This window comes from Chiloscyllium plagiosum, chromosome 38 (assembly GCF_004010195.1).
Source record: "Chiloscyllium plagiosum isolate BGI_BamShark_2017 chromosome 38, ASM401019v2, whole genome shotgun sequence".
NCBI lineage: Eukaryota > Metazoa > Chordata > Chondrichthyes > Orectolobiformes > Hemiscylliidae > Chiloscyllium > Chiloscyllium plagiosum.
In genome coordinates, this window is record NC_057747.1 from 2,141,348 (window position 1) to 2,153,498 (window position 12,151).

Here is a 12,151-nt window from a genome sequence, read left to right on the forward strand (position 1 = left end):
ATAGCGATGCCTGTTCCTCTTGTCAGACCCCATGCTACATGTTTCCAGAGTTTGATGTTTCTGAATGATATTCTAAATAGCACCTCACCACTATCTTCTCAAGCAGCTATGGATGGGTAATAAGTACTGGCTCATCAACGGTGCCTATGTCCCATGTGTGAGTAACAAATAAAGCACTGATATCCACTTTGGAGCCAACAGGGTTCTTGTAGTTCATGCTTGAGGCGTTCACGCTTAGGTTTCGTGCAGCCTGCTTGTCATGTCTGTCCTTGCTGCCCCTCCACTTTCCTCCCTGACCAACCTTGTCCAACCTCTCTGTCACTCCATCCCTTAATTAAAGTTAAATAAAGGCAGTTACAAGAATATGAAGGCAGAATTCTAGAACAATAGAACATTGCAGTGCAATACAGACCCTTCGGTCCTCGATGTTGCAACGACCTGTGATACTGATCTAAAGCCCATCTAACCTACACTATTCCATTGTCATCCATATGTCTATCCAATGACCATTTAAATAGCCTTAAAGTTGGTGCTTTTACTACTGTTGCAGGCAGGACATTCCACACCTTACTACTAAGTAAACCTAATTCTGACATCTGTCCTATATCTGTTATCCCTCAATTCAAAGCTATGTCTTCTCGTGCTAGCCATTACCATCCAAGGAAAAAGGCTCTCACTGTCCACCTTAGCTAAAATGGATTGGAAGCATTAGCTAAAACAGATATTTAAAACTCAACGAAGATATATTCAATTTAGAAAAAGAGACATACAGAATGGTGCATGATTTGTTCAGGGTGTTAAGGATGTTAAGGGTGGTATCACATTGAAAGAAATGGCATACAATCCTGCAAAAATTAGTGATAGGCAAGAAGTTTTGGAAAACTCAAACTAAAAAACAGGCAAATGGAAATATAGGCGGAAACCATCTAGGAATGTTAAAAAAAAAATTGGCAGTAAAGTTTCAAAAAATCTGTAAAAAGGAAAAGAACTGAAGTGACCATTGGTTCCTTAAAGGGTGAAATTGGAATTAATGGAAAAGGGAGAGTTGGAAACTTTCAGCAAGTGTTTTGTATCCATCTTCCATAGAATACCTGCAAAGCACCACAAGTATAGTCGGAGATCAAGAAGCAAAAGGGAGGGAGGAACTGAAAATCGTTACTAACAGTAGAGAAGAAAATAGTATTACTAATCGAATGAAAGGCTGCCAAGTCTCTAAGTGCCAATGGCCTCTCTGGTGGTGTCTTAAAAGAACTCACAGCAGAGGTAGTAAAGCATTGATTGTAATAATCCAAAATGTCCTTGATTTTTGGAAGGACCTAGTGGATTGAAAAATGGAAAATACACATTTCTCAAGAATGCGGCAATGCAACCCAGAATACTTTTATAGACTAGTAAGCCATCTTGTAAATGGGGAGCTTCTGAAATCAATGAAATGAAGAGCATTTACAAAACAATCACTCACGCAGTCTGTGGTTTCATGAAGGGGAAAACCTGTTTGACAAAGTTATTAGCATTCTTTGGAGGGTGTATTAAGGTCAGGCAAGATGAGTAAAGGGGAACCAGTAGATATAGTATATTTGGATTTCACTATTGATAAGGTGCTATGTAATAGGTTAATGCACATGGTGGAGGAGAAAGTGAGGTCTGCAGATGCTGGAGATCAAAGTTGAAACTTTATTGCTGGAACAGCACAGCAGGTCAGGCAGCATCCAGGGAACAGGAGATTCGACGTTTCGGGCACAGGCCCTTCTTCAGGCACATGGTAACTGCTTATGGTGTTGAGTCTGCTTTGTTAGCATGGTTATAAGATTGTTTTATGCTAGTTAGTCAAGGCTGCGATAAAGAAGTCATTTTCAGATTGGCAAATTGTAATGAGTGAAATGCTGGGCTTCAACAATTTACCGTCTAAATTATAATAACCTAGATAATGAGACTGGCTGTTGCGATGATATTTACACATTTACTGAAATGTAGGAAACACATTGACCGTTCACACAATGATGTTGTTAGGTAATTGAACAGACATTTGGGAAGTGGAGTGCAATATGAAAATGAGAAGTTGTCTACTTTGGCAGCAAGAATAGAAAAACTAACTGTTATTTAAATAGAGAAGCTACAGAATGCTGTGGTGCAAAGGGATCAGTGTGTCTTGTATGTGAACAAAAAAAAGGTGGCATGTAGTAATTAGGAAGACAAATGGAATGATTAGGCGAAAGTGAGGACTGCAGATCCTGAAAATTAGAGTTGAGAGTGTAGTACTGGAAAAGCGCAGCAAGTCAGGCAGCATCAGAGGAGCAGGTGGAATGATTACCTTTGTTGCAAAGGGGATGGACTATAGAAATAGGGAATTACAACAGTACTGGATAATGGTGAAATTGCAACTACATTTTTTATCTCTTGAAATAAGGATGAGGCTGTACTTGGAGGTTGTTCAGAGAAAGTTCACTCGGCAGGTTCCTGAGATTATGGGTTTGCTGAGAGAAAGTTTGTGCAGATTGAGATTTTAACCATGAATGAAAAGTGGTCTTATTAAGTGTAAAATATTTGAGGTGGCTTGATAGGATAGATGTGTGCTTCCTTTTGAAGGAATCAAGAAATAGGTGATACAGTTACAAATGGAGATGAGAAATTTCTTAAAGTTGGGATGAAGGCTGAACAACCAATTACCTTGAGAAGCAGGGTATTATCATTTGAATGTTGCTTGCCTTCACTTTAACAATCATTGCACTATTAACCACAGGCTTTACTAGGCATCAGGCAAACTGAAGGTTAAAGGAGGTACTCTATAATCTGTCTGACTTTCTTTCCTCCCATAACATTTTTACAACACAATTTGCTATCAATAATTCAAGCTCATGAGGTCCAGGATGCAGGCTAAGTAACACAGAATTAAGCCACCTTCTTTGTAACAGAATGTATGACTTGATTGAAGTTAAATTGTAAACCAGATATTGTAAGCTCATCGGCAAAAGGACAATGTCCACAGGCTCTTCACCCAACCACTAACTCCACTTCCTCAGTTAGTTATGCTTTTACATGTGATGAAAGAGGTACCTCCTGTATCCCATAAAGAACTCTCCACAGATCAAAATCCAACTCGGGTCAGTTTTGTAGAGCTGTCTACTCTGGAAGTGATTACTGATTTATATCAATTGAAGCAACTTTGTTTTACAAGTGATACTGACTCTCTAGTTTTCCCAACTTGTCTCTTTACAGTTAGATAGGTTTAAGGAGCCACCTGCATTCGGGCCGATGTGTGATTTGTTGTGGTCAGACCCTTCAGAGGATTTTGGAAATGAGAAAGCGCAAGAACACTTCAGTCATAATACAGTGCGAGGATGCTCCTACTTCTACAGGTGCAGTTTGTGGGCAGGTGCACGGCTTTGTCAATGTGCATTCAGTTTGAGTTCTCTGCCATTTTAAATGGATATTAATTGGACACCTTTGTATTTCAGTTACTCAGCTGTTTGTGAATTTTTACAACACAATAATTTGCTATCCATAATTCGAGCTCATGAGGCCCAGGATGCAGGGTAAGTAACACTGAATTAAACCAGTATCATTGTCATGACAGAACATATGGTTTGTTGCAAGTTAAATTGTAAACCAGATTTCAAGAGTGTGAAAACAAACAGGATTTTTGATTTTATGATTTGGATTGAAAAGCAATGGGCTCGAGAATTGATATGTTGCCAGAGGGTCTAAGCTGCTGGGGTGAATCACTCTATACAACTTACCCAATTCACGTATTGGTTGCAGCTGAGAGCATTAAATAGTGTGGCGTGGCGGAAAAAACCCACCAGTCTGTGCCTGTCATCCTTCCCTGAAGAGAAGAATCTATATTTTGCCTCTATCATTAGGCTAGAGAGTGGTTAAAATCAGTCAAAGTTAACGCTCCTGGGTGCTATCTGGCTTAGGATATGAACTTGCATGACATATGAACTGAACTATATTATGCCTTTCTAATAGAGGGATATCCCACAAACACTGTAAAAACTCTGGCATTAAAATGACCACTTTGATATTCAGAATCACTGGAACTATTTCAAGTGCTTGGAGCATTTAATTCTTGGGCTTAAGCCCACTTTACATTTAGAAAACTAATTTCATACGATTGTGAATTGATAAGTTAGTGATGATTTGGTTGGTCAGGATTTTCAAACATTTTGTAGTTATAGTGAAGATATCAAAATGACTGTGATTTCTTGAGTTTTACTATATGCAGTGTTTACCCTTGAGTTGGCCGCCTCCTGAGTCTGAGGTTCTTAACTTGTTACAATGTGATTATCATTGAAGTGGCGTACATTTTTTTGCCTGTTGCTAATTGCCCTTGAATTGAGGGCAGACGCAAGGCAACCACATGCGTATGTGGACAATTTATGTCGGCCAGACTGGTTAAGGATCGCAATTTCCTTTTTGATGGGGATTTAGTGAACCTGAGGGGATTTTTATAGCAATCAGATGATTGTCACCATTGAAACAATGCCAGATTAATTGAATTAAATTCCAACAGCCATCTTAATGTGATTTTTAGGCATGGCCCCAGAGCAGGTAATCTGAGATGGAGGACAGGAAAAAGTTGTGGCTGGAAGCATTGTTCCTTTTTTTGTTTGGAGGGATTTTGTGTTGGAGCTGTTTTCCTCAAATTTTTGGAACAGTAATTACTGTTTTACAAGCTGTTAGTTGCATTGTTTTGGAACTTGCGGGGTGAAAAAGGATCAGAACCACAGCATTTTAAAAGCAGAGGAAATCAGGCCTCGTGGGAAGGGATTCAAACAGAGAAAGAAACTGACACTGCTGTCTGACCCAGCAGTAAGTCTGCACAGCTACTGCCTCTGCTGTTTAATTTCAAGTATCTGCGGAGTTCCTCTAAGAAAAATTAATAACAGCGAGATTCACAGCTGACCTTGATGAAACCTATGTGGGAGAGCTCACAGCAGGGGAGCAACAAAGTGGCTTTTTAAAGTAACCTTACTGTGAACTTTGAAAAGCTACAATAGTCAGTAGAATGGGTTCTTTTTATTATGCATTTTATTGAGTTCTGTCTCTTAATTAAAATTTAAAATATAAAACATAAGGTAGCCTGGAACTGTGCTTTTTAGAGCATTAAGATTGTGTGGTATTTTCTGGGTCTGTAAATTGTTTGGGTGCAAAGAGGGCCTTAAGGAGACTGATGAGTTCTTCCTGTCTGATATGGGAGATTAGGGAGAGTTTCTATGTTACTGATGATTATGTCTGCAGGAAATGTTTGGTTGCAATTCCTGTCGGATTGCATGAATAGGTTGGAGCGACAGTTAGAGGCAATAATGAATTTACAAAAGCTGTGAGATATGATGGATGGCAGTTGTAGGAAGGGAGAAAAACCAGATACAGTCAGGTAGATGGGTTATGGCCAGGAAGGGAGGAAGGTCTTACAGGACTCTTCTGTGGCTATCCCCATCGCACACAAGTATGTTGTTTTGGAAAATGTAGGAGGTGATGGACTCGGAATGTAACATACGAAGACTGACTGTAGTGTAACAAGGGGTATGCCAGGTTCCAAGTCATCATTTGTGGTAAGGGAATCTCTAGTCATAGGTACAGACATATGTTTCCGCAACTGTTGGTGAGAAATCAAAATGGTGTGTTGCCTGCCTGGTGTCAGGATCAAGGATATCTCTGCTAAGGTGCAGAATATTCTCAAAGGGGAGAGGGCCGGCAGGAAGTACTTTTACAGATTGGAACTAACGCCATAGGAAGAGAAATTGAGAATCTGAGGCAAGAATTCAGGGCGTTAGGCAGGAATTTTAAAAGGAGGTCCTCGAGGGTAGTTGTATCTGGATAAAACTAGATATGAGCTAGTGAGGTTAGGTAGAGGAGGATGGGACAAATGAATGCATGGCTGAGGAGCTGGCGCAGGGGAGAAGGATTCACATTTTTGGGTTTTTGGAATCTCTTCTGAGGTGGAAGTGATCTGTTTCAGAAGGGCAGATTGCACCTGAATTGGAAGGGGACTAACATAGTGGTGAGGAGATTTGCTTGAGCTACTCAGGCGGATTTAAACTAAGTTGTGGGGTGGGACCCAGAGGGACCCAGATATAAATGTGAGGTGCTGTATTTTGGAAGGGAAAATCAGGGTAGCACTTACACACTTCATGGTAAGGTCCTGGGTAGTGTTGCTGATCAGAAACCTTGGAGTGCATATTCATAGCTCCTTGAAAGTGGAGTCACAGGTAGATAGGATAGCGAAGGAAGTGTTTGGTATGCTTCCCTTTTTTGGTTAGCACATTGGTATGTGAGTTGGAATATCATGTTGGGCTGTGCAAGACATTGGTTCGGCCACTTTTGTAATGCTATGTACAGTTCTGGTCTCCCTCCAAAGGAAAGATGTTGTGTGAACTTGAAAGGGTTCAGAAAAGATTTACAAGGATGTTGCCAGGGTTGGAGAGTTTGAGCTATAGGCAGAGGCTGAATAGCTGGGGCTGTTTTCCCGAGAGCATTTGAGGCAGGCAGAGGGGTGACCTTAGAGGTTTATAAAATCATGAGGGACGTGGATAGCATAAATAGCCAAGATCTTTTCCCTGGGCTAGTGGAGTCCAAAACTAGAGGGTATAGGTTGAAAAGATTTAAAAGGCACACATTGTGCAACTTTTTCATGCAGAAGGTGTGTGTATGTGGAATGAGTTACCGGAGGAAGTGGTGGAGGCTGGTACAATTACAACATTTAAAAAGCATCTGGATGGGAATATAAATAGGAAGAGTTTAGAGGGATATGGACCAAATGCTGGCAAATGAGACTAGGTTTATCTCTGATATCTAGTCAGCATGGATGAGTTGGACCGCAGGATCTGTTTCCATGCTGTATGTCTTTGACTCTATTAGCCTGGGCCTCTTCATTACTAGACCAGTGATGTTATCTATACACCACCGTTTCTTGCCAATTTAGTAAATTTCAGTGTTAGTTGAAATTCTTAGCTTGCCATACATTGGGATATGATGAGCAGTCCCAAGTAGTAGCTCTCTAACACATCTATTTATCTGACTAAAGTACAGAGATAACATTTTTGACTATTTCTATTATCATGTCACTGGTTTCCAGACACATGACTGCATACGGTTCGCTGGGTTCATGCTATTGTAATACAGCTCAGTCTGTCATCCTTGACTGAGTTTAGTTTAATATAGCGTCTCTTAATTCAGCTTTTAGTTTGGGGGAATTATGTTACAAATAGTCTCATGTAGTTTGAATAGAAACAATTGTAAGTTCAAGAGTTGGATGTCAGTGAAAGATATGAAAGCAATACTGAGGAGTTCAGACTCTGGACTGTTCAGATTAGCGGATCATTACTGCATCTGGATTATTTCTTGCATTTGCCCGTTGCAATCTTTTCATTCCTGGCTTCTCAGGAATATTTTCTGCTCTGGTTAACTGTTGCTTATCCTTCAAGAAATTGTGTTCCTAAATTGTCCCAACAGCTGCATCTCTCTGAATTTTTTTTTTCCTGGTGTTTTTAATGCTTTCCAATTCCCTTCCCTTTTTCTTCTGTTCGTTGTTTAGTTTGTTTTGTACCTAAACTATAGACTTTATGTCTCAACCATCATCAAGCTCAAATTCTTTAACCTCGAACTAATCTATCAAAAGATTTGTTTCACCTGCTTTAGCTCCAGAATTCATGAAGGTTCACCAGTATTTTCTGGGGTAAGGGAGGACACTTTACTCTCTCAATGTGTCCATTGACATTAATGCTGTGAATCATTATTACGCATGTGCATTGAGCTTAAGTGGTCAGTGGCCCTTGAGTGTTGTGGGAATAGGGTACTGTGTTTCTGCTTGGTGTTGGCTCTGCTCCACTGCCTTTGGGTGCTCCGGAGTCGAAGGGCTGTCATCAAAAACTGATGTAATACTCTCCAGGGTACCATGTGGGGGGGTCCGCCCACTTGTCTGCCAATACAAAGAGCTGCACAATCCCTCCAGGAAATGAATGCAAATTGTGTTTTCACGTTCTGAGTTTTAAAAACTAGTGTGCCAGAAGTATGGTGATAGAGCAAGAGAAATTTAACATTTATAAAGCCAATTTTTATTGACGGTTGGGATTTGGAAGGTTAGTCATTTGTTTATATTATTTAAACTGCAATAACACTATCGTTCGGAATATCCCAATATTAAGCAAGATGGGATTTTAGCCTGGTCCTAGCTAATGTCCTTAGTTTCATTATAGGTGTGGTAATGGACTTTGGATTCTAAATACAGTCAAACATTATGAAGTAATTCATCAATGAAACAATATTACTACAAACATGCTGTAAAAATGGTGATAAGCTCTTGGGTCCCATTGACAGTCTGATTTGATTGCACATTGACGTGGGAGAAATGAATCACTCAACATATTCAAGGGGTTTGGGTGCGTTTCGCAGATAGCAGTATAATTTCAGTCTCCTGGAGTTGTATATGTGGTAGAATTGAATGTCTGATGCTGAGCTCAGTAATCAACTGTATTTAAATGCCCCATTTTACTCAATTGATTAAGAACAGTTTCCTTTCATTTTACTGACAATTCTTTGTTATGATGTGCATCTGTGTATTACTCAGCACCCTTCGAAAATATTTGCTGTCCAGTAATCTGTAGTGTGCATAGTCCAACAATGTATGCAATTCTGGGGTCAGATCATGTCCAGAACACATGCAATCACTTTCCACAAAGTAAATGACAGCACTGTAGAAGACTGTGATTAGTGTTAACAGTGCAATGAGAAATTCTTTCAACTGAGAGAACTCAAAAGTGTATTACAAAATTTTTTTAAAAATGGAAGACCTAAACCAGCTTTCATTGGTTTTATTCTTAGGTGAGTTGATAAAGTGTGGCGCTGGAAAAAGCACAGCAGGTCAGGCAGCATCTGAGGAGCAGGACAGTATGTTTTGGACATGACCCTTCATCATGCCCTTGATAAAGGGTTATGCCCGAAACGTTGATTCTGCTGCTCCTTGGATGCTGCCTGACCTGCTGTGCTTTTTTGAGCACCACGCTTTATCAACTCTGACTTCCCAGTATCTGCAGTTGTCACTATCTCCTTTATTCCTAGCTGAGTCCCAATAGACCAATAATTTGGACCCTGCTGTCTTGAGTTGAATATTTCAGGTGGCTTCAGTGCATATCATGCAACCTCAGAAGTCACATTAATTATAAATATATGCTCTAATTATTTTGAATTGAGTGAGAGCTTATCCATCAAAGAAGCAGAGAGTTGCTTCAAGTAATAGAATCTTTGTTTGCGTTTTCAAAACGCAATTTGTTTCAAACCTTCATGGTCCCAGAATTCAAACAGGATACTCCATACTTCAAAGTCAGGTAGAACTTGGGTTTTAAGGCCCTGAATTGCCAAGAAACCAGCACAATTTTCCCATCGTTTGGCGGTGAGGCCAGCAGCAAAACTAGAAAATAATGCATCAGATGCCCTTGACTTGCATGTGCTTTCAGGCTCCCCTGCCAAAACTCAGGTCAAGTCAGCACTTGCAGTTTGCTGATGGTATCGGGATTTTCCTGGATTGAATAAGTGTCCTATTATTGTTGGAGTCTGGCTGGAGGCAGACTCGTGCTGCAAAGTGAATGGAGCTGAGAGTTCATAATTAGGAGCCATGAGGATCAGGAGGGTCACAGCCACAATTGCCAGCATTCCTGTGGAGGGCACTGACAGCTTTTCTAATCTTTATATTTTGACTTCACTGGACAGTTCAGTGTGCCTCCATCTTAAGGTGCTCTCGCACACAACTGAACAGAGACTGAGATTTTCAAATGCACCACATAAATGAAAGTTATTTCTCTTTGGTTACTAAGTTCTGATAATTATACAGGGATTATTTTATATACAGGTTTTAAATTCAAATGTGAGTATCTATAATTGCTTTCCATATTTTTATTTGTACAGCTATAGAATGTACAGAAAAAGCCAAACCACTGGGTTTCCATCATTAATTACAATCTTTTCTGCACCAAACTACTTAGACGTCTACAATAATAAAGGCAAGTTATTTCAATCTTATTCTATTAGCTTCCACCTTCTTTCAAAGAAAAGACTTTCTTTTATTTGTTGCTGACAGACTGCTGCAAGTTGCATGCTCCCAGGCCATTGTCATCTTCACATCTAAGTAGCCTAGTGAAGAATTCTTGTAGAGGGACACCATGATCAACTGTGCTTTCACTCTTCCTCTCTCAAATTAGCTCACGCACTATACTGCAGGGGCAGCTGATAGTGGTCAGCATTGGGAAACCTGATTTTAATTTTCTTTTCAGGCATGTGAGCCATTGAGGCCAGTAGCAACATTGTAAACTTCTGTTGGGCGCACGAGCTAATTTGTCAACTGTTCAGCAAGTATTCAGTCGATTTGCCTCTGCCTGGTCCATTTTACAAACTTGTTCCTCGGAGTAAAATCAACATTTCTTTCAGGCTGTTTACTCAGGTGCTTTTACTGTTTGACACAACTCTCTGTTGTACGCTGCAATATTTAGCACATCACTGAGAAACAATTTTCATTTCAGCTGCTGTATTGAAGTATGAAAACAATGTGATGAATATTCGACAGTTCAACTGTTCTCCTCATCCCTACTGGCTGCCTAACTTCATGGATGTCTTTACATGGTCGCTGCCATTTGTCGGAGAAAAAGGTATAGCTATTGAACACTCATTTTACTGAAGGTAAATTTAAAATATTAGCAAAGTAAAATTGTAACATGTGGTACAGATGAAAGATAAAATCTAAATAAATTTATTTCTTTTGTACAGTAACGGAGATGTTGGTTAATGTCCTCAATATTTGCTCTGATGATGAGCTTATGTCTGAAGGCGATGATGCTTTTGATGGTAAGTGAGCTTTGTATTTTAATGGTGTACAGGTTATTCAAGTGATCAATAAATGTTCTTAACTACCCTCAACAAGTTCTTAACATATTATGTGTTTCAAACACACTATTTCTGGAGAATTTAAAGTGTCTTGGAGAGTTGATTTGTTGGCATTGCTTTTTGTAAGGCAGCTTCACTAGTTCAGGTCTCCCAATCAAAGATTTCAGGAACCTTTTGTAAAACCTTCAGCTCCAGCCTCAATACCGTAATTCATCCCAAGCATTGATATAGCAATGATCCTCCTGCGAAGAAAGCATTGGCAGGTTAACTGTAAGAGTTTAATTTGAATCATTAGTTCAAAGTCAGTGGACAGATCACAGAGCTAAGTATAAATGGGAAAAATGCCCTGCAGGAAAATTGTTACAAAATGTTTGTTGAAGTGGTATCAAAAAACATTGACGGCAAAACACAAGTTGTTTACGTGGACTTTGATAGAGCCTTTCACAAGGTTCTGCATAGTAGACTAATTAGTAAAGTTAGATCACATGGGATTCAGGGAGAGCTAGCAAATTAAATACAGAATTGGCTTTATGGTAGGCGATGCATGTTTAAGGTGAGAGGAGAAACATGTAAAAAAGACGTGAGGGGCAACTTTTTGTTTTACAGTGGTTGATGTATAGAATGAACAGCCAGAAGAAGTGGTGGATGCAGATACAGTTACAACACTTAAAGGACATTTGGATAAGTACATGAATAGGAAAGGTTTGGAGGGATATGGGCCAACGCAGACAGGTGGGATGAGTTTGATTTGGGAACGTGGTTTTCCTGGACTAGTTGGACTGAAGAGTCTACTTCCATGCTGTATTAGTCTAAGCTTCAAGTGTGGTTTATTTTTTAAATAGGTACAGCTGCAGCTCGGAAGGAGATCATTAGGAACAAGATTCGAGCAATTGGCAAAATGGCCAGAGTATTTTCTGTTCTCAGGTGAGAATTCCTTTTGTCTTCTAATTGTTCATAGTGTAAGAACCAAATGTGAGCATCTATTTCAATAATGTCCTCTTAAGGAAAGCTTTTAAAGAACACCTTGAGCAAACCTTTTGGTTATTAATCACTTAACGTTTTATATGGCTTGGTGTCTCTAGAATCTACAGTGGTTTTGCTAATTATTTTGTAAACCCATTGTTTTATTGGATTTATAAGATAGCAAATGTCTCCCTACTCCGATCTTGGCTTAACGAATAATTGGAGTGTAAGGTGTGGTATTGAATTGGATATTCATAAATCACTGCTTTCCTGATCACAGTGCAAACTCTGGAATAGATCTTATTGCAATGTT

The 12,151-nt window shown here is 39.7% G+C and overlaps 1 protein-coding gene across 6 annotated transcripts in view; it reads left to right on the forward strand.

Moving 5' to 3' along the window:
• LOC122541750 (serine/threonine-protein phosphatase 2B catalytic subunit beta isoform) overlaps positions 1–12,151 on the forward strand; it is a 117,102-nt gene that overhangs the window by 81,152 nt on the left and 23,799 nt on the right. For all 6 annotated transcript variants that reach the window (XM_043678655.1, XM_043678657.1, XM_043678660.1 and 3 more), the window contains exons 6-11: positions 3,217–3,356; positions 3,456–3,533; positions 9,904–9,998; positions 10,515–10,640; positions 10,759–10,836; positions 11,718–11,799. In XM_043678655.1, coding sequence (XP_043534590.1) covers positions 3,217–3,356; positions 3,456–3,533; positions 9,904–9,998; positions 10,515–10,640; positions 10,759–10,836; positions 11,718–11,799 — 599 coding nt within the window. The remainder of the gene's footprint in view (positions 1–3,216; positions 3,357–3,455; positions 3,534–9,903; positions 9,999–10,514; positions 10,641–10,758; positions 10,837–11,717; positions 11,800–12,151) is intronic.